This window comes from Schistocerca piceifrons, chromosome X (genome assembly GCF_021461385.2).
Source record: "Schistocerca piceifrons isolate TAMUIC-IGC-003096 chromosome X, iqSchPice1.1, whole genome shotgun sequence".
Lineage (NCBI taxonomy): Eukaryota > Metazoa > Arthropoda > Insecta > Orthoptera > Acrididae > Schistocerca > Schistocerca piceifrons.
The window spans coordinates 539,968,590-539,992,531 of NC_060149.1; the positions used below are offsets into that span (position 1 = coordinate 539,968,590).

Here is a 23,942-nt window from a genome sequence, read left to right on the forward strand (position 1 = left end):
TAGCGTCTTTGTAAGTCTTCCACTATGTATACTTGTCCAGGATAATATGACAGAAAAATGATGGTAAAGCTGATGTTCACAAGCAGCCTAGGAAAAAGTTCCAGTTTATTTGTTGTCAACATTACAAACAATGATATAGTCTATCATCAACAAAGGAGTTGCTGATGTGGGACTTCGTTAGGGTAATACAGTTTGTAAGCAAAGCACACTTTATCAAGACCACTAAATGCATATGTTCATATTCAGGAAGGGCACTGTTAACCAAGGTGTTGAGTGTTCTAAAGCCAACTTCTTTCATTATCATCATGTTTACAAAATAACTGGAAGAAAAAAAAAAGAGTTGAATATGAAGTTTATTGTTTGTTTAGCCATTGAAAAACTGTGCAAGAGACATTCTTACAAATCCCTTGGTGATAAATATTATGAATAGGATAATGGTCAATGATTGTACTGACAGAATCACTATATGGATTGCGATTGGTATCCACAAGATGTAGAAAACATATTTTAATAAATGCTTTAATGCTCCTTGATATGTCTCACAACAACAGGGGAAACAAAGAGGATGCAGGAATAATAAAAAAAATAATAGAATTTAAACTGTATTTATATAATTACATATCACGTGTCTTACAGACAAATATTAAATAATTTTGTCTTTGTTAGTATAAATGATATTGCACTTTCAGATATTCAGGTGTATAGTAAAAAATGCCAACCTGAGATGTCCATATTCCACATCTAAACAAAGTCCTGTATCAATATTTCATGTCTTCATTATAAAAGGTTATCATACTATTTTGTGCACATATGTTCATAGGATACTAGTCGCATTAAGCAATTTTCATTCCTGAACATTGTGTATCAGATATTACAGTTCACGATGAGCAACTGACCAGATACTTTTGTGGTTTGTGAGGACAGTTCTGAATTCTTCACATTACCAAAGTTTTAAACACAATACAGAATACTGACAAATATAATAGGTACAAAGAAATCTTTAAAAAAATAACACTAAATATGACATTGATTTTGATGAACATCATGATGTAATCTCGATTGCAGTGTTATTGAAAATTGATTTACACAAGGTGTATAAAAGAAACTCAGATTCCATATAAGTTACTGTCCATCTGTCCATGGTAATTACAGGATGATAGCAAGTATTCTTCATCAGCCAAACACACACACACACACACACACACACACAGATTTCTTATTTCTCTTTATGATTATGAAAATGTACATACTCTTAATACAACTGTACCTCCATGATATTTTTTTTCAATTTACAAAAAAAGATTTATTATGTTACATTACACATCAAGATGAAATGCAAATCAAGGATGTCCACAGACAATAAAATAATATACAAATGATGTCAACCTTACATACACACAACATATCTTTATGCAGAAGTGGTTTACAAAATTTATGTTGTAATTCATTCACACTTTGGTTCATCATTATTCAAAAGTATGTTTTATGAGAATACCCATTACATCAGATAAAAATTATGATTTGCTTCCTTGTGAAATATGTACAAAACAAGCCTGAGTAGTATGAAGCAGTGTTCCACATTCTTCCCTCATTTCACATACATGAAATAAATACCATTACACTATCTAACAGTACTGGCTGTAATACATTGCACTGATTTGTTAAGTTGACTTTAAAGCAGCAATGTGCCACTTTTCCACCAAGGAACATGTTTTTAAAAACTTCTCTGATGTAGTGTAGGCAGAAAGGGAATGAAAGAAAGATGTTTAAACACAACAGAAACAAAAAATCTGCTTCTTTTTCTAATTTATGATGATGCTGGAGAAGAAAATGTGGACTACACCATAGGATCTCATGCCTGTAATGAATCTGCTGCTGTGGAAATACGTTCTGAAATATCAAGATTTGTTTTCTGGTTGCTGGCTTATTTATTTTTGTGAGGGGTCAGGTATTTAAATGTAGACTTTCTTAGGTTATACTGCTGAACAGCTCTCAAGTTTCCATCTAAGTGGCAAAACTGAAACTCTCTAACAATTCTGGCTAAAATATCAACTTCTAGTTGAAAAGGTCTCTAGTTTCTGGCAATATGTTTATTTAGCTATAACCTAGTGATTTCACCACAAGGTCATGAGCATAACACTTATTGAAACATTACACAATTTCGTCACTGCCACCTGGCTGGACACCAGAGATATTTACAATTAGAAATCAGTATTTCTGGCCAAAATTCTTATTATTTTTATTCCTGCAGCAGCAGGTCATCTAGATCAGTAACGAGCCATAGTTTACATTCAATTCTTTAACATCTTTTACTATCAATATTGAAGTAATTCTCTTAGACACTAGATGTTCCAATACACCAAAATAGTTGTAACACATTTATGTTTGTGTGAGACAAGTATATTGGTAGTAATCTCTTATCCTGTTTTTCTTTCTGCAAGAAGTGCTAGGTGCACTGGCTTAGACAATAGAGTATTTCTGGAGACACAAGTGTTTCTGAAGACATGAAAAGAAAAATAATGTAGAAAACATAACGCACCATAATATTTCTTATAACCACAAAGTGTTTTGTTGAACAGTGTGTGTAGGATGGTGGTGATGGGGGTTGAAGGATTGAAGTGTTATACCATTACTAAATGTATTAGCAGTACTTGACTATAAAAGTGACTAGCCAACAGAGAGGTATGAGAAGAGTGAGAATTCAGTATCAGTTTCTTGCATTCTTTTTATCATTATTTTTATTATTATTGTAGTAGCAGAGTGATCTACATTGTTACTAAGAAAGATGTACTACACACTGTAAAAGAAAAACTGAATGATAAAACATATTTAATTTTTTTGAGCCACAGAAAATGCCAAGTCATCGAGAGGCAATGAGCTTTGACAGACAGTTAGAAATTTTGTGCAAAATGACTTGTGCATATCTTTCAGGTGTGTGCGTGTGTGTGTGTGTGTGTGTGTGTGTGTGTGTGTGTGTGTGTGTGTGTGTGATTTCTGATGTCAGTGCTGTTGCAAACACAAAAATGAATAGGTAGTGAATTTATAATTGGTGTTTGTTAACTAGGCATTCATAGTTTCATGATAAATAAAAAAATTTTCATTCACCAACACTTGACATGCACATCATGTGCAAAAAATAATTCATAAGATGTCAATATTATCAGTGTTTGGTGTAATAATAAAACAGAGGTTTACTGATGAAACACATTCATGATATATTACTAGAAAACTCCTTCCACTGATACTAAGTGCATGTTATAGGTTCTATGTAATTAACAGAAATGGTTTAAATGGCTCCTGCCATAGGGGATGTGCACCCAACCTGAATTGGGGCAAGGATAAAAGTTGCACTAAAACTATGTTTCCAGACAATTTTCATCTTATAAAAGAAAAATGAAACAAAAACCAAATGCAATTCATACCAAATCATATTATCAAGTCAGATCACGGAAACTAATAATATGTTGCACCAATAGGATATAAAGGGAAATAAAAAGCTGATCTCTTGCCTAAAATGAATTGGTATATCTATTTATCCATGAAAAAAATTGTATGTCAAAGTAATGTATAATGTATACTGAGTTAGGTTCTTTTCTCTGCATTCATCTGCTGACACAAAAATCAAAGTAGTTCCTCATAATTACTCATGTTTCCTAAAGTATAAGTGACTTGTTCTGTGTCAATATTGTTACAATTCTGAGACAGTATTCAAAAATACAAATTATGTTACTTTGTACTGGGTAATAATTCTAAGATAACTATTTTTTATTGTTTCTCTCTCTCTCTCTCTCTCTCTCTCTCTCTCTCTCACACACACACACACACACACACACAAGGAATAGTAACTGAGAAAATATTACAAAATAAATGGCGTACAGAGTAGAAGGGCAGAGACTAGGTCAAAATAATATAAATACCCGAATTTATTAATCCTTGTTGTTACAATAACAGTAACAATAATGTGCTGAAATGTTCTGATAATGAAGGAAATGTGACTATTAAAACAAATTCTGCTATCTATGGGGATCTTTTTAGTACTAAAAAGATTAACTACCCTAGTAAAATGTACACAGAATGTATTGCTTTTAATAATGTGACTCTTGCCATGTACATATACCAGACCAATTCATTGTAGGAATTTATTAACATCAACAGCATGCTTTGTGTTCATGGGTTATGCCTTTGGAAAACTAAAGGGGTGTAGATTCCTTTAATTTAATTAATTATTGATAAAATTGTTAACTCTGACTCCATCTAATTTGCATCTGTGTATTACAATGCATAATGCATTAGAAATCTAACACTGCATTATGTGTTGACTGCATAGGTGTGTGGCAAACAATTGATGCAAAACTGCTTACATTATGGCCTGTTGTATGAAAGGATATAGGGCCAAGGCACTGACTAGTCTGAAGTAGACATTTCCCCATTTATTGAAATATGCAAACATGAGAGTGATTCCTTAACAAATAAATCAAGCTCCATCTCAAAAGCTCACTGCATATACTGAACAAACCTTCCTGCAATGTGTTTTCAGTGCATTATGTCCATGACTTAGATTTTATAAACCAAAAAGGGGCTCATATGACAGCTTGAACAGTTGATTGGGCTTAATATTTTGGACTCTCAGGGAACATATTTCAGTGGACTTTAAACTCACTGGGTATTGACATCATCTGTGATCATGTATGTTGATTTCATGTAGTCAGATATTAAGAATTTAGCAAACACTAAACTCTTATGATATGCAGTAAAAGTGTTTCTTAGATAGATTCAGACAATTCAATAACCACGGAATTAAAAATATGTTAATAGTAACTTTCTTACCAACAAATCTGCTAATTACACTTGCAACAAAAATTAAGTTGACAGAAATCACAATAATGTTTAAAATTGAAAAATTAGACACACTGCACAAATTAATGCTCCAATATGGGTAGTTCGACACAAAAGTGAATAAATCTTTAAGAAATTTATGTAACACACATTTCTGTTATGGAATGCTCCTTGTATTATACAAAACTTTTGAAAAATCTCTCTGTTTCTGCATCGTACTTAGAGACACACTGATGCTTAACTTCCTTAGACATAACCAGTGATGGTCAATTCAGTCAAATGTATAAGTACATTAATTTCTCCATGCAGATTATTATATCTTAAGAAAATAGACTTTACAGTAGTTATTCACAGTCAGTGTGGAGTGTCCATTGATTGTATATGAACCGCATCTTCTGGATACAGTAATCTAATGAAACCTTCTTGAACCGCTTTGCTTGAAAAGCAGGTACTAGGTGAATATCTTGTGTTCACACACTGTAACAGTCATAACGAATCTTCCATTCTTCTAAAGACTATTTCACAGCTGCAACAGGCACATAACAAAGTTTTGTCTCAATCGTTTAATTTATTTAAATCCCAGAGATGACATTATAAATTTGGACAAATTGATAAAGTCACTGAATTTATACATATACATATATTGTCTCAGGGATTAATCACTTGTCATTGTAAGGATAGGCGGACTTGTAAACATAGCAAGAGTAATTTTCTTTTGACCTTTTCTCTGCTTAAATGCACACAAATGGTGCCAGATGCTGCTGGAATACACATGCACAAACTGTTCTAAAAACAGTAGGTGCGAGTTCCAGGACAAATCCTTCCTTGTGCTTGAGCATCCGGACCATCAGGGGCCCGGACACCCAGCCCACGTCAGCCATAGTAATACTGGCTGTTTGTGGCACGGTTCAGGCTCCGTGGAATTCCACTGCTGCCTCCGAACCGCACAACTTCTGATACACTTGTAGGTGGTGTTCGACCTGGCACATTTGGAGCTTTGGTAGGAACAAGTCCGAGGACTGTGTCTGATCCAGAAACTGCTGTCTCCATTTCTGCTTCACTCAGGTCATCTGTAAAACCATTTGGTAATGTCTGTTCTGTTGGTGGTGCCGAGGGCTTTGGATTGCGCTGGCTTCTACGGCGTTGTAGCAGAAGCCGTCCTATTACCAGTCCCAGGAAGAGGACAAGCCCCGCCGTTACACTTAGGATAAGATACAGGTAGAACTTCTCCTGGTTTCCTGTAAAACAATGCATTTTTTAACTAACTGTAATGCAATATATGAATAACAATTATTACTGCAGTAGAACATTTCACTTTTTTTACTGTATGCTGCTCAGTTTAAACAAAACTAAAACATGGAGAATATCTGTGAATATTACTTTATCTATTACAATATATGATTAAGTGATATATTTTAATGGATTGGTTTTATTTTGTAAGTAAAATCAAACACCACTACTAAGTAAACATTATTTAACACATATTAAATATCATAAATGGATACTTTGTCTACTTACTTTTATTTCTAAGAAAGCTGTATTGAAGAGAAGTATGAATGACTTAGTATAACATTTGCATCTACCAACAATAGACAAACACTTAAAATAAGTTACAAGTGATTATTTTATCAATTACAGTACCCAAGAGACTTGCACCTCTCATCTTTTCTAATTCTTTTATTTTACTCACGTGAGATGAAATTGTATGCGTTAATCCATTCAGAAATGAAGCCAATCACATTCGTTTTGTCCTCAAGATTTACTGTGATGTTGCAGTTGGTATTTTCAAGGACTTTCTCATCCGAGACATCATCACCTTGCATATCTTTGGTGGTGATAGGGTCCACAGGGGCAGTGGGAGAATGGGAGAACTTTTTGCTTGTAATGTGGGGTTTTACATATGGACCATACTTTTGTATGTCTGTAATGAAAACAAATAATGCTGCCTTTATAAAACTGGCTTGTTCTTCCTCATCTAATCCCAGCTATATATGCAGTTAAATCATGTAAACTATTTTAACATTATTTATGAGTTACAGTTTAATAAATATTTTTTTTATTTTGCTAAATACTTTTCATAGTAACAGGTAAATGATACTACAAAAAGTTGCTTTGTTATTTACAACTCTCAAGGGAAAGTGCAATATATGCATAGATGATACCATCCATATTGTGTTTGAAGGAAGCGTTTGTGAAGTTCAATAGTTCTGGTCAAAATTTGCTTTCACCAGATGGTCATCAAGCAATGACAGAAAGAAGAAACAAAGCTTTATTTACAGCAAACAGAACACAGGTGCAAATTTGTATTGAATGCTGTTTGTGGCATTCATGGTGCTGGATACATTTCAGTGAATACCACACCAATACACTACCTTATCTACACAGTAATTAACAGTGCTCCTAACTGTTGATATCTTTCCTAATCTAACTGCAGTTGTTACACAACAGAGAACACAAAATTTCATGCTATTAGCAAAGAAAGGTTAGTGAATCCTTGTTAGTATTTAATAAATGTTACAGTTTATACAGCTGACAATTACTGAACTCTTTATTTAGAAATAAATCAACTGAGTAATTCCTTCATAAAAGAGAAACTTTCCCCTAATTTTTCAGCATAGTTATTCTGCACTGTATGGCTAACCAGCAAATGAATGACTGTACACAGAATATGTCATTATTGTAGCTCAGCTACTGACTTGCATTCTGCATCACATGTTCTCAGGTAATTCTATTTCAAATGGTGCAGTGTGCAATGACAGAAAAAGGTGGTGTTGCTGCTGGTGATGGTGCTGGTTGGAGTGAGGGGGTTGGGGGGGGGGGGGGTGGAAAACTTTTGATGAAGCATAACAGTTCGTTTTCTGACTGTTAACATTGTAATTAATCTGTTTTTTGTCCTTCTAACCATCCTTCAAGAATATGTTATTTACCTAATATGATACTGATTACATGTTTGAAGCCAGCGGTATTGCTGTAGTGATAACACCAGTTCCCATCAGTTTATCGAATTTAAGGGCTGTTGAGCTTGGATAGCACTTGGATGGATCAGTGTCTGGGTCTGCTGAGTGCTGTTGGCAAGTGGGCTGTACTCAACCTTTGTGAGACCAACTGAGCAGCTACTTGACTCAGAAGTAGCAGCACCAGTCATGAAAACTGGCAACGGCGAGGAGAGCAGTGTGCTGACCAGATGCCCATCTGTATCCGCATCCAGTGACAGCTAAGGTCTGAGATTGACACAGTGGCTGGTTGGTACTGTTGGGCCTTCAAGGCCTGTCTGGACAATGTTTGTTTGTTTTAATTACATTTTTAGTAATTTTTCCACAGCCTACAAAATCTTCTCTCTAGTTCATAGATGAGGATCGATGGTAGTTTTCTTTGTCTCTTTTCTCTTAAGAAGTTCTTGGGAAAAGCAGAATAAACTAGCAATAGAGTATGCAAAATTTTCTTTCTAACTACAGCACACAGTTTTCAAATTAAGTCTACTAACTTTTGAGTTCTAATAATTATTTCTAACTAAAATTGCCACTTTTTTCCAATTTTCCACTTTAAAGTGAATCCAACTCTCAAAGTGTGTTCACTTCACCCATCAGTCTAACTGAATTTGATATCTCAAAAGATCTGCCACTGATTTGGAATGAAAACTTATTCAGCTGTTGACTAACTCTTGAACTGCCTGCCAAGGTCCTATAAGGCACACATCACCTCTCTGTTTCCCTTTAGTGTAAGACAGTGACTGATCAGAACTTCATATTGACGAACACTGTTTCATCCACATTGCATTAAGTTCAGTAAATGCTGATTCTTCTGTGGTGCAGAGCATATCACTCAAAAACATTGAGTTATCACTGTAATTGATCTTGCAGTAGTGAAAACACAGTGCCTTATAAAAAGAGTGAAGCAATAACAAGATATGGTGTCCATGTAACTTCATAGAAGTACAGATCATCGGCAGGTATGTAAATGCTTAGAGTTGCAGTTCTCAGTGACGGAGGGAATGGACACCAGAGTGCATTGATGTTCATGTTTAGTGTTGTTACGAGGCCTGTTTAGGGTATATATACATTGTAAACAGCATCAGATGTTGAGTGATCACTGTGAAGGACACAGAGGCAGCACATACTCCTGTGAATCAGTGTTATCAGCAGCTAACAGAGTTTGAAAGGGGCCTCACTGTGGGTCTCCATTTGGCTGCATGGTGGAATCATGGAATATCCAGATATGTAGGGCATGTATTGTTCACCAAACACATTCTACCCCTTCACATCAGTGCCTGAGAACAAGTAATGGAGTCCGTGCAACATTCTGTGTCATCCTGCACCACTGGTCAGAGCCTAACAGTAGCTGGACTAGGGAATTACCATCCCACACCACAACACAAATGGCTGCTTTTGGAGTGGTGCTGTGACTGGGATGTATGGGCTGTTGATGAATGCCATCACATTGTGTTCAGTGATGAACTGTGTTTCTGCTCTACCTCAGATAACCATCAAAAGTGAGTATGTCACTGACCTGGGGAGAAGTTCCAGTCCTCCAGTGTTTTTGAAAGGCACTGTGGTGTTACTCCTTTATGACTTCAGGTCATGACTGGTAGAGTTGAGGGAACTATAATCACTTATCAGTATGTCACAGACAGCCTGCATTGTCAAGTGTTAACCCACATGCAACAGCATCATGATAACATTTTTCAACAGGACAAGGATGGTCCACACATAGCATGTGTTTCTGTGAACTGTCTGCATGGTGTTGAGGTGCTTCCTTAGCTATTACGATGTCCAGTTCTGTACCCAATAAAATGTGTGGAACCATCTCATACCGATAAGGGGGCTCATATTGCCAAGTTCTTTAGAAATATGATTTGAGATTGTAATCACCACAGTGCATTACATGGCTTCTAAACCTGTGAAGTTTCATTTTGTTTTTTCCTCCCCTTGTGGGTGGTCCACTTTTATGTCAAGCAGTGTATGTTGTAAGGGAAACTTCAACATCAAGAGTGAGAAACTATTTCATCAGAAGAGAGGTGGTGGTTTGAAGCTTCTGATCACCAATCTATAACCCATTATACTGGATTTAATTCCAAACCTCTCAGTTGTGTCTCATGAAGTGAGGGCATGTTGGTTGGTTGGGTGAACAGACTAAACTACTGAGGTCATCAGTCCCGTGTTCCATAAACATGTCCATCTCCATTTGCCAGCCACACGATAGTGCACTGAAACCTCCTGCCTAAAAGCTTAGGCTAAAGGCCAGACACATCACAAGACAAAGTTGAACAGACAATACAAGAGGAGGAGAAACAGTAAAAAAAGCAGGTATGGTGAGGGCCTGGGAGATAAGGCCAGGCACCCACCCTCAGTTTGAGGGATAAAAAACCCCTCTTGAATAAAACTTAAAACTAGAGTAGCTGTTGAGGCATTGTCACCTAACACAATAGGCAGTCCATCAAGAGATTGGGATAGTCCCACAGGATATGGGCTACTGTCAATTGGAAACCACAGTGGCACTGGGGTGGTTCTTTGTGATAAGAGGAGATGACAGTGAGTCAGCCAAGTATGACCGCTGCAGAGCCAGCAAAGGACACTAGAGTCCTAGCGAGTGGCTCACATGGATGACCTCCACACATTTGTTGTCTTCTTTATTGCACATAATTTATTTGGTGTAGTTAGAGTGCACCATTTGGCATTCCAGATCCCAAAAACTTTACAGAGTAAGGCCATTCGGAAATCAGTTTCTGGAGTGTAAATCTCCAAAGTTGGTTTACCGGTAGCCTGTTTGGCCAGCCTGTATCAAGTTAATTTCCCAGGATTTCGACATGTCCTGGGGTCCTGATGAAGGACATCAAACATCCACAGTGTTTGAGGGCATAAACAGATCCCTGGATAGACATTAGTGAATGATGGTGAGGGTAGCACTAGTTGAGAGCTTGTAGGCTGCTTAAGAAGTCACTACAGATGTACAGATGAGGAAGGACTCGCTGGTGCAGGAGCAGATATGCTCAAGAGCACGAGAGATGGCTACCAATTCTGCAGTGAAAACACTGCAGCCATCAGGCAAGGTACTCTGTTCAGTATGTCCAGCATGAGTGTAAGTGAAGCCAATGTGACCATCTACCATTGAGCCGTCACTGTACACTATCTGTGAGCCCCATAAATTGCTGAGAATAAGGAAAAATTGGCGGTGGAGAGCCTCAGGATGAGCTGAGTCTTTTGGTTCTTGTGATAGGTTCAGACAAAGCTGTGGCCGATGTAAGGACCCTGAAGGTGTATGTGAGTGGATCCAGAGGAAAGGTGGTAGAGGGAAAAACTCAAGTTCGCAAAGAAGGAACCGAACATGGACTGCTATCATAATCCATAATCTGGGCCGCCATTGCGAGAGATGGATTACCCTGTTTGGGAAGAGGAGGCAGTAATTTGTTGGATGCTCAGGTGAACTACAGACATAAGTGACATAATTAACAAGTGGTTGTTGGTGCTGGTTCTGCAATGAAGGCACCTCAACCTTCATGAGTAGGCTGTTCACTTAGGGCTAGTTCAGAAAGCTCCTGTCACAAGTTGAATCCTGCAGTGGTGTATTGGGTCCAGTATCCACAATGCTGAGGGCAATGCCAAACCGTTATCCAGGCTTCCATAATCAAGGCGGACTGTGTTACTCCTGCAGCAAAGAGTGTTAAAATGCTGTTAGCATTTTTGCTTAAGCTGATGAAGATGGGGAAGCCAAGTTAGCAAGGCATCGAAGACTAGTTACAAAAAGCGGTAAGTCTTCACTATGTTAAGTAGTAAGCCATCAAGGTAAAGTTCTGGATGTGGGTGGAGAGTACGAGGGGGTCAGAAGGGTATTATGCAAGTCTTTGCAGCTGAAAGTTGAAAGCCATGGGTGAGGGCCCATGAATGCACCTTTTGTATGGCTCCCTGCAGGTGGCATTCAACAACACTGATACTAGAGGAATAAAACTGAATGCAAACGTCATCAGCATATAGGGAAGGTGACAGCTGCTGCTAGACCATTAATGGCCACCAAAAAGAGAGGAACACTCAATACAGAGCCCTGCAGGACACCATTCTCTTGGATATGGACTCAACCATGGAAAGCACTGAAATAAACTTGGAAAGTACAGAATGACAAAAAATTTTGTATGAAGATCGGGAGTTGGATCTGGAGACACCACTTGTGTAATGTAGTGAGGATGTGATATCTGCATGTTGTGTCATAGGCCTGAATGCAAACATCATCAGCATATAGGGAAGGTGACAGCTGCTGCTAGACCATTAATGGCCACCAAAAAGAGAGGAACACTCAATACAGAGCCCTGCAGGACCCCATTCTCTTGGATATGGACTCAACCATGGAAAGCACTGAATTAAACTTGGAAAGTACAGAGTGACAAAAAATTCTGTATGAAGATCGGGAGTTGGATCTGGAGACACCACTTGTGTGATGTAGTGAGGATGTGATGTCTGCATGTTGTGTCATAGGCCTTTTCTAAGTCAAAAAACATGGAAATAAGGTATTGACATTGGGCAAAGGCTGTACGGATAGCTGACTCTAGGTATACCAAATAATCTGTGGCGAAGTGACCAATGCTGAAACCACCAGAGACCCAAGGGGCCAACCAGCTACTAGATCACCATGTGTTTGAGCAACTTACACAGAACATTGCTGAGTCTAATGGGGCAGTAGCTGCCATCTCTAAGGGGTTCTTACTAGGTTTCAGCATTGGAATGATAATGCTTTTGCGCCGTTGTGATGGGAACTCACCCTTGCTCTACATGCAGTTGAAGACTGTAAGGATTGATGCTGGTAATTCACAGAGAGATGTTTAAGCATTTGATAGTGAATATGGTCTGGCCCTGATGCTGAATCAGGACAATGGGTAAGGGCACTAAGGGATTCCCACTCACTGAATGCAGCATTGTATGCTTCCATATGGCATGTAGTAAAAGATAATCACTTTTCTTCCACTCGCTATTTTAGGATACAAAAGGCAGTTTGATAATTCTCGGATGCAGAAGTTTCAGCATAATGTGCAGCCAAATGTTCAGCGATTGTGTCTGGGTTGGTACAGATAGCTCCATTCATGGAAATACCAGGTACACCTGCAGGAGCGTGGAATCTCTAAAGGCATCTGATCTATGTCCAAATGTGAGAAGGAGAGGTATGTGATCCACTGGTTGAAACAAACTGTTCCAAGCACTCCTGCTTCTGTCTTTTTATTAGTTGGCAGGCCCCGGCACAGAGCTATTTAAAGGTAATGAGGTGCTTCATTGATGGGTGCTGCTTATGATGTTGGAGAGCCCACCTACAATCTCTAACCGCCTCAGTAATTTCTGGTAACCACCAAGGCACTGTCTTCGACTGGGGGGTTACTGAGAAGGAGGGGATTGTCAAGACGGAAGCAGAAACAATGGTCGCAGTCATGTTTGGGACAACCACATCGATATTGCCATATGGTGGAGACCGAATAGTGGCAGCAGATAGGAAAGCATCTCAGTCAGCCATGTTAAGAGCCCATCTGGGCAGGCGACCAGGAAAGTGATGCGGGGGTTGGTACAGGAAGATTGGGAAATGATCACTACCACACAGGTCATCAAGAACTCTCCAGTGAATAGATGGTAGAAAGCCAGGGCTACAGACTGAAAGCTCAATGGCTGAGTAGATGCCATGCGCCACACTGAAATGTGTGGGAGCACCAGTATTTAAAAGACAAAGATCGAGCTGTGTCAGTAGATTTTCGACATCTTTGCCATGGCCAGTGCTCATGGTCCCACACCACAGAGGGTTATGGGCACTGAAATGACCCAGAATTAGGAAAGGAGGGGCGGGTGAGTTGAGAAACCAGTGCAACCAATACATGTTGAGGTACTTTGCCATGTGGGGAAGACAGACATTGCAGACGGTAATACCTGTGTTGCCCTTGCCCTGACAGCCACAGCCTATAAAGTCGTTTAGAGGTACTTATGAGTTTCCATAGCTTGCACAGGTGGTGGAAAAAACTGCTGCAATTCCACTGGAGGATTAAGCTCTCAGTGTACTGGGAGGGTATGAATACATTGAGGAGGTATTTTATGCCCCAAGGTCACCTGCTGCCACCTGTTGAGGGCTTGTGGTCTCTGTGTCCACCAATTTTGAGGCTCCAGCGAGATCTAGGACCTCCACCTCATCCTCAGAACTGGAGCTTACAGGAAGTGTTTGTGTAGGAGCCACTGGGATCTCTTTTTCTTTATGATTTTCTTTTTCTTGCCCTCTCGCTCTATTTTGCTTTCTCTGGCTGGGAAGGCTTCTCTGAGTTTGTCTCAGGAACTAATGATGATTGCAAAGCCTTATGACCAGCAACTTGTGGACCTTTCAGCCACTGGCTGGTGTCCAGCTTCACAGCAGCAGAAACTTAGGAAGGCAGTGTCCCATGGGACCCCTTCCTTGCAAGAGGAGTTGGAGGAGGCAGTTGCTACTCCAGCTGAGGGGTGGAGACTGATGTCCCTGATGGCAGCAGGGGGGTGGGGGGGGGGGCATTGCTCCTGAACTAGATGTTAGGGGAGTAACGGGAGGAGGAGTGCCTCCAACCATCAAGCTGGCTGGCGAAATCAAGCAGCCCTGAGGGCCCACTATACAATGCACAACAGGCAGGCTTGCTGTCACCAGAGAGGGTGACATCATCATAGTTAAAGCATAGGATGATATCATGTGCACAGAGTTTCGGCAGTCATATTTCTTTTTTGCCTCTGTGTAGGTCAGTCTGTCCAGTGTCTTATAATCCATGATTTTCCTCTCTTTCTGAAAAAATGGAGCAGTCCAATGAACAGGGGGAATGGTGCTCTCTACAGTTGACACAAATGTGAGGAGGGGCACAAGGAACATTAATGCGTGACAGATGTCCGCATCCCCGACATGTGGGGCTGTCATTACAACAAGAAGACATGTGCTCAAATTTCAAACATTTGAAGCACCACATAGGGGGAGGAACATAGGGCTCAACATCACCTTGACATTTTTAGGTGAAGAATCACCCTCATATGCCAAGAGGAAGGGACCGGTAGCAACCCTGTTGTCCTTAGGCCTCCCTATAGACAAGCCTGACAAAGTGTAAACCTCTTTGCTGTAGGTTGGCATGCAAATTGTCATCGGACTGCAAGAGGGGATCTCTATCAAGTATAATCCCCTGGACCATGTTTAAGGTCTTATGAGGTATAATGGAAAGCAGGACATTACCCACCTTGTCACAGGTGAGCAATGCCCGTGACTGGCCAGGAAATGCTGTTTTTATCAGGATTGACCCATTCTGCAATTCTGTATTTAGGGACATTCCCACTGCTTCCCTGAACTTGTCCTCTAAGTGCTCTATGAAAAACAGAGGCTTTGTTGTTAAAAAGGATTCACAATCAGACCTTGCGCAAATAAGAATTGGGAAGAGTGTGTCTGTCATTGATCCTAAGCCCTGTGTTTCTCCCATGGTGTAGCCAGGGAAGGGAACAATTTGGGGTCATATCCGTCAGCATTATACTGGCCTTCCCCTTGCTTAGAGACTGCTGGGGCCATTTGATCACCAGCATCAAACAAATTCATCAGCTTCATTGCAGGCGATCTGCCCTGAAGCCACCCACTCCGATCAGGGGTTCTCCCTATGGGCACCTCCCAGCTGCAGCAGAGACCACCTGGCAGGACGGCCATTGTTGGGAGTCCCCAGGTAGACAGGCATCTACTCCTTGGCATATGTGGGGAGCTAGCAGCTCAAGCATCAGCTGTGTGATTCCTGTTTTGTCAGGGGGCTACAACCAAGAGGGTACATGACGAACCCCCCCCCCCCCCCCCCCCCCCCTCTCCATGATGGAATGACTGCTGTGCTAGATATTGGGTGCAAAAAGATCCATTTTTATTGTGGGTACGAGAGATGATGTGCCAAATGGATGTAACTTATGCACCCAGTAAGACGTCCTTGCCCAGAAGCATGGATTATGGGTGCAATTATATTTCTATTACAATAATAGGTGCAGAAGTCCTCAGTGCACGATGAATACATGATGCACCACATAAGGCATCCTTCCCCAAATGGCCTGCATTTCTGTAGAATTTGGAAAGATGGAGGTCAGACAATAAAAGGGGATCATAATTTATTAAATTGAAAAGGAAGAGACTCCTTGTAGTTGCCTCTTACAACAGGCAGGAACACCTGAGTTCTATTCTAACTCCCAAACCCGCAGTGGTCAGGGGGGGGGGGAGGGGGGTAAGGGGGCGGCATGTGAAACTACTACAATATACACACACATCCATTACATTCACATAGACTCCACAAAGATATATACAACACAACTCTCACATATCCACAAGGAAAGAGCCAACAGTGCATGGATGATGAACACCCTTTCCATTCAGTGACTGAACCACCCTGTGGGATATCCCAGCCAACAATGCTAAATGATATTTAATTTAAGCCAACATTTCACTAAGGTAGGAGTGCCAATTCTCGACATATTCCAATAGAAGACATTTTCTTCCTGAGTCACAATGACATACACAGACTGATAAAATTGCAACATCAAGGAGGAGTTGTATGACATAAAGGAAAGTTGGTAGGTGTGTTTCTGCACCTGAAAGATGATGTCAGTTTTGTATGAGTCACGTAAGAGTGGCAATAGTAGCACCACTATGAGGATGCAAATCAGGTTTGCTATAAATACAAGCTGTAATGATCATGAGCATAAATTAACTTTGAGATTGAATGTGGTGAGTTGATGTGGGTCAAGAATGCCTTAAAGTGTCAAAGATGCCGTTATTAACACCCCATTGAGTCTGAATGAGCTAGTGTAATAGGGCTACAAGAAGCTGGATGTTCCTGCCGTGATATTGCAGAAAGACTTGGCATGAATGCAGTCATTACACATGTCTGCTGGCAGCAGTGGTCAAGAGAACATACAGTTGCAAGAAGAATGAGCTCCAGAAGACCATGTGGCACTACCTAGAGGGAAGATCACTGTGTTCGGCCTATGGCTCTGACACATCATACTGCAGCTGCATCAGCAATTTGAGCAGCAATTGGCACCACAGTGACACAATGAACTGTTACAAATTGGTTACTTCAAGGATAGCTCCAAGCCAGATACCCTGTATTGTGCATTCCAGTGACCCCAAACCACAGTCATTTGTGACTTCAGTGGTGTCCAGCAAGAGCTCATTGGAGAGCAGGTTGGAGGTCAGTTATGTTTTCTGATGAGAGCTGGTTCTGCCTCGGTGGCAGTGATGGCCATGTGTTGGTTAGAAGGAGACCAGCTGCATGCCTGCAACCTGGAGTTATAGTCTGGGGTGCAATTTCATATGACAGCAGGAGCACTCATGTGATTATCCCATGCAAATTTGTACATCAGTTTGGAGATTTGACCTGTTGTGGTGTCATTCATGAACTGCATTCCAAGGGATGTTTTCAGTGGGATAATGCTGACCCACATACTGCTGTTATAAGCCAATTTGCTCTACAGAGTGCTGACATGTTGTCTTGGCTTCCTCGATAATCAAATCTGTCTCCAAGCAAGCACATATGAGACACCATCAGATGATAACTCCAGTGTCATCCACAAACAGCATTAACTGTACCTGTATTAACTGACCAAGTGCAACAGACATGGAATTCCATCCCACATATACAACACAATGCATGTATGTTTGCATGCTTGCATTCAACATTCTGGCAGTTACACTGAGTGTTTCTTGATTAGCCTGAGTTGTAAGGGTCAGTTTGCCACATCTAACTCTCATGAGTCATATGTGGACACCATGGTCCAAAATTCAATAATTCATTTGGCCCCTGATGAGGAGTAGAATCGACATGCCCTTCAGCTTGATGGCCCTGTATTAGAGGAAGTTTTGAATACTACACAGTCGTTTGAAGTCTCCAATTAGAGGCTTGGAGTGATGCCACGAATTTTGACAGTGTGCAGCCCAAGCCTAGTGCACTGGGGGAAGAGGAGGTAGCTGCAGTACACATGAGCCAACTGGGCTGACACTGGCAAACACATCTTGGCAGCAGGGACAGTGAATGCCATTTACTTCATGCCCCTTTTGTTTCATAGAGCACGAGTGGGCAACTGGGCCTCTTGTTATAAATGTAAAAAATAAGTGTCACATAGCAGTGGTGTTTCAATCCTCAAGAGTCATTGCAGGAATCGATGAACATCGGCATTTGTATTATTTTGTCATTGTGTTTGCTGTTGTCTGCAGGCCAGAATAAACTTTTCATTGAACTGTGACTGATGGATGAGCCATTATGATTACAAGTTGACATGAGAGCCACTGTGTCCCTACCCAGTATCCACAAATATGTTAGGGTCAGGTTTCTGGCACTGGTGCACATCAAGCATCGGTTAGTAAGCTGTAACAAACAGCAGATTCCTATTCTTGGACAATTCACAGCCGATATAGTTTACATGTCAGTTGTCCTTCCCATTACATACTTGGTGTTTAATGATGCAATTACTGAGAACTTTTTTGGGTTAGACACTTTTCCTACTTTTGGTTTTTCTATTATGAGTTTGGTGCATGTGGTGTCAGATCAAGTATTTCACCATGAACTGGATTCCTTGTGTTCTGAGTTTTTAGATCTGTTTGCCCAAGTGTTAGGTTCTGCAAAAAATTTTGCAACACACATCACCCTCAAACACTCCACCAACCTTGCTTTTTCTGGGTGCAGCTGGTGCCAGCAGCTTTACATGACCAAATCAAGACAGAGCTCAATCACTCAATTTCACTGGCAATGATCAGACTGATCTCCTCAACTGACAGAAAGCATGGGAAAATTGCAAGGCCCTACTTCTGACATTGCTGAGAGAAACACTTAAAATAGAAAATAGCACTCCTAGCTTTCTGAATGATATATTCCTTCTTGAAGGAGGGAAAATGGAATGAGTTGGGAAGATGGATTGTGGGGAGAGGTGGGAAGAAGCCAGATTCTAAGCTAAACCACTGGTTATGAGGATGCCTGTGAAATACTGTTAAACATTCATGGAGTGATGTTCTGTTAGTTGTCTCTACTCATTACTACGCATTCAGTAATATACATCCACTGTCAGCTACCACAGAGACATGGCAGAGTCAATCATGTGATTGAGTCACTGCTAGGCTACAACTGAAATCCCTCCCCTACAAGCGATAGTCATTCAGTATTGAATATTTCCAGTAATTTACCACCATGTTGTAGTTGTGTTAAGTCAGATATTGCCAAACTGTCATTAATTATGTACTTTTATCAGAATACAGTTAAAACCACCATTGTAGATTGCTACTCATGTAAATATATTAGACTCCAAGGAGTATATGTAAGTTACTGGCCTATGTTTTTAAAGATTAATGAAAAATATGACCTGTTCACTGATCAACATCAAATTTTTACCAGCACATGTGTCCATCCAATGAATTCCAAAGAAAATATCTGAGGAATAAATGTCAGTGATGTTACAAGGCATGCATTAGGGATTGGCACCTCTTACCACAATACAAAGATAATATTGTATAGAAATACAACAGTACATCTGTGAGTTTATATGAAAGTCTTAAGATTCAAACTGTGATTGTGTGGTGCGGCATTTCATCACATACAATTATCAGGTCTTATCTCCATGAAGACAGGGTTAACAATGTTTTTACTGAGAACACGCAATGTATCTTCACCCTTGCCATGTTACATGTCACTCATGTCCTGCAAAAATCTTATTTCAGCAAGATGGGGTTATATATCACACTTTATTGACTTTCATTACCATTCTAAAGCATGTTTCCTGGATCATCTAACGCACAAGGGGGATATTGTTTGGCCTACAAGAGCCTCTTTCCTTCAAATGTGCTATTATTTATTTGGCGTTTATTTGACAACATAAGTTCACAACAGCTGTGCACTGTCCTGTATGACACTGAATGATTTAATGTCAGAAGAAGTCAACTAAATTCTGATATAAATGTGATAAAATTTTATACTTATATTAGAAAATAGTAATCCTAGTAAACTACTAAATGCTGCTCCTTCATAGAGGGGTTGATTGGGAAAGACTGAAAATGGTCAGGTCATTTGAACACAAGATTGAGAAGGACTCATCGGTTGGGTGAAGGGATGTGGGGAAGCCTCTTCTTGTCTTTCCTACAGATGGGGGCCATCTTCACCTAGGGTTCCCTTTTGCCAACCTCCCCCAATCAATTCCTCATTCTTCCCTGGGAGAGAACATGTGGGAATGCCAAAAGTTAGCATTGCAATTTTCTATTTTTTAGGGGTTATTTTAGCTCTAATCAGAAATTATGCTTCCTGAAGTAAGTACTAACCTTCCATTCTGTCTCTTCATAGTTTTAACTGTAGAAAACTGTGAATATTCCATTTGATGCAAATGACAAAATGTAATTTTCCAGCTTGCCCAAAAGATTCTGAGTTTGTGTTGTAGATACATACCATATTCATGTAACTGTACACGATATGGACCACAAGTGTGTCACATTCGTAAGCATCACAAACTGCATGAGGTGTACTTCAATTTTGTACTTTTTTTGTGTTAGTATCAAATAACTGAATGGTATTTTCAAAATAATTTGTTTCACTGATAAGTAGTGCTCTCTGGAAAATCAGATTGAAAATCTGTTCTCAATCAACTGTGGTGATTATGATTCAAAGCTTTATGTCTTACATGATGAGTAATGCTAACATAAAAACTGTGGATTAGTCTCCCAATTATTTCATCACCAGGAGAGGACTGCTTTAGCACTGCTTGTACAGAAACCTACAAATGTTGCCAATGCCAAATCTCTGTACACCTGCTCGTGTAACTGCATTTAAGTAAAGATGGACATAGAGTGAGTAAATTGAGGAGGAATTACAGAAAGTCAAATGGTCTGTTATTGGGCCCAGTGAAATACATCATAAAGGGGAACAGTATGAAACATTAAACTCTAAACTCAGGAAACATTGTGTACCATTCAGGAGAACCAAGTGGAAGAATAAATGGTGTGGGATTCCTAACAATAAGTAAGAAACAGAATGAATATCAAGTAGGATAACATGGATTGTTATAAAAAATATGAAAAAGATACAAGTTACTAATACTGCAACTGTATGCTCCTACTTCAAGCAGTTCTCATGAGAAAATAGAAGCATTTTATGAGGAGGTAAAGCATGTACACGATAGTGAATGGGAGTGTTACTTTAAACTGATAATAGGGGATTTAAATGTTTAAATGCTAAAGTTGGTATAATAATAAAAAAAACACACACACACACAAGGACATGTGTCTGTAGGTTGCCATGGAATCGATGAGAGAAATGAGAGAGGCAGAATGCCTGTTCAGTTTGCTGAGGTGAATATTTTTGTCACCTTCAACATCTTTTTTAAGAAACGTCACAATAGAAAAGGTCATGAAAAAGCCCAGATCACAAAACCCTGAATGGAATAGATTTTATTTTGTAAATGAAAACAAAGTAAGCAAAGATGTTCAGAGTTTAAACCAGTTTCATACTAGTAACAAGCACAGGCTTGTATGAGTGAAAGTAGACATGGGGATCCAACAAGAAAGAAGGCAGCTAATACTAGTGAAAAATGAAACTATCAAAATGAATAAATTAAGTGAGAAAAGGAGATTTCCAGAAGATTCTTTCAATGGGATCAGAACAGTCAACAGAATAAGAACTAGCACAAATGATCATGAAAACTGCAAAAGAAATAGGGGGATTAGTGACAGTTACTTAACAACCAGGGAGTTAAATGGTTGAAACGAAGGCCTTACTGTTAAAGAAATGAGAGATGAACATTAAAAACAACAGTTGACAAGACAGAGCATTCACAATTATCTAAGTGTATAATAAGGAAGGAAACAAATGCTGATATAAAAAGATACAATGAAAATGCCATAACATTAGCACTAGAGAATAAAAAAACTACAAGAAAGTTAAAAAAAAGCTTATGATTGGCAAAAAAATGAAATATTAGCAACTGGTAGTGATAAAGGGCACATATCATGTAAGGATGGAATTCTAGAGCATACAAGGAACTGCAGAAAACTATATGAAAGAACTCATGAACTACTAAGAACGTTTTATGCAAAAGAATATGAACTCATGACCACTAATAACACCTTATGCAAATGAGAATGATGAAGTCTTAGAAACCCTCCCCAAAAAAATAAGAAAAGGATGCCAAAGCAAGAGATTGTGATGGTCTGACAACTGAAATACTTAAGGTTAGTGGTGAAGAAACATAAAAAGATATCTGGCTAGAATCTTTACTTTCCATATAGAAAAAGGCAGCATCACTACCTCACAGAACACAGCAAAGATAATCCTTCTACATGAAATGGCACATATTCATGATCTGAAGAACTGATGTCCCATAAGTTTACTCCCTGTTATCTATAAAGTTTTCACTAAAACCTTGACAGACCACAAATGCTATTGTGGAAAACGCACAATCCTTAGAACAAGATGGACTTCACAGTGTAGCACAGTTGAGCATACACACACCCATCATGAAGTAATTAGCAAGGCCAATGAATATGAAATGCCCCTATGCACAGCTTTTATAGATTTTTAAAAAACCTTTTAATTCTGTCAGTCACACTGCAGTTATACAGCAATTGCCTAAACAGTCTGTGGAAACAAAGTACACAAATTATTTATGTTACATCTATGATACCATATCTCAATGGCTTTCTGTCAGCACTGAAAACACATGAGGGAATTTTCCACAGGAACGAGAGCAAAGGAGGGTGACCCTACACCCACAAAACTATTTATACCAGTCTGTGGAATCACTGTGTCCAAAATTATTCAGAAATGAGGGGAAATTAGAATAAATAGGAAAAGACTCACTAACTTGAGATGAGCAGTTGATACAGCAGTCCTGCAAAACAAATGATAGAATTGCTACCCTCTATAAGGATTTATTAGATACTTGTGAAAAACTGTCCTTAAGATAAATCTGTCCAAAACAAAAATAATGCACAAAAAGTGAGTAACTGCAAGGCAATAGTGAACAACTGTCTAAAAAATGTTAACAGACACATTTATCTGGAACAATAGATTGATATCCGAGGGGACTTAAAACCTGAAATTGTCTGCCGTATCAACTAGGTCGGAAAGGTTATGGAACAAACAACTGTTATTAAACTTAATAAACCAAAAAACTTAAAAAAGTTTATTTTCAGACAGGGTGTTCTTCCTGTACTAACATATGGCTGTGAAATTTAGATTTTAAATGAGTTTTCAAAAGATAACTTCATACAGCTCAGAGAGCTATGGCAAGATCATTCCTATGTCTCACTAAGAAAAATAAAAAATTAGTGAAAGTACAGGGTGATGCAGAAAAATGGGAACATTTCCACAATCCAATAAAATAAAAGTAGAAGTGATGAAGGAAGAAATTGCATTCACAGCAATTGAAACCTTACAACTTTGTCTTTTATGAAACATTGATGGCATTTATCATTTTTTAAAATTATGTCCCTTAGATGGCATCCACCTGTACGAATACATTTGCAAAATCTGCTGTTGAGATTCCTCATTGAACACTGTGACATTTCAGCTGGGATACTGTGAATTGCATCCAGAATTCTGTGAACTCTCTCCCGGGACATGCCAACCACTGCTGCTTGTTTATGAATTGAACACCATGGGCTCCGTAAGACAGACTCACGTACAACATCAATGTTAGCTGGAGAATGCACACTGCTTGGTCAATCTGCTGGTTTCTTCTTTAGGGCAGATCCAATCTCTTCAAAGTTATTAATCCAACAATTTATCAAGTGTTTTGACGGAATGGCATCATGATGTCCTAAATTATAAAAACATCGAAATTTCCTATGTGCTGCTACCAAACTATCGCTGGTTTTATAAAACACTTTTATGGCTAAAGCATGCTCTTGTCCATTCCACTGATACATGATTACTGAAATTGTGGACCATTTACTAGCTAACTGTCATGAACCCGCAGTGCAGCCACCTGCCCGTGGCTGCTACTATTCATTTCAAACATTCTCGTTATTCTGTGACACCCTGTATAAGAGCAATAACAGAAATACAGGATGTCATGGGAAATGTAAATGTTCTAAAATGGAAATGGGTAGGACATATTGCATGAAAAAATAATGGGATATGGACAAAGACA

At 39.3% G+C, this 23,942-nt stretch overlaps 1 protein-coding gene across 1 annotated transcript in view; it reads right to left on the minus strand.

Annotated features, from left to right (window-relative positions):
• Positions 1–589: 589 nt before the first annotated feature.
• The window catches only part of LOC124722509 (protein eva-1), a gene marked incomplete at its 5' end in the record, with an annotated part of 280,067 nt that continues 256,714 nt past the window's right edge, over positions 590–23,942 (minus strand). The window contains 2 exons of the mRNA XM_047247663.1: positions 590–6,074; positions 6,527–6,757. Coding sequence (XP_047103619.1) covers positions 5,710–6,074; positions 6,527–6,757 — 596 coding nt within the window. The remainder of the gene's footprint in view (positions 6,075–6,526; positions 6,758–23,942) is intronic.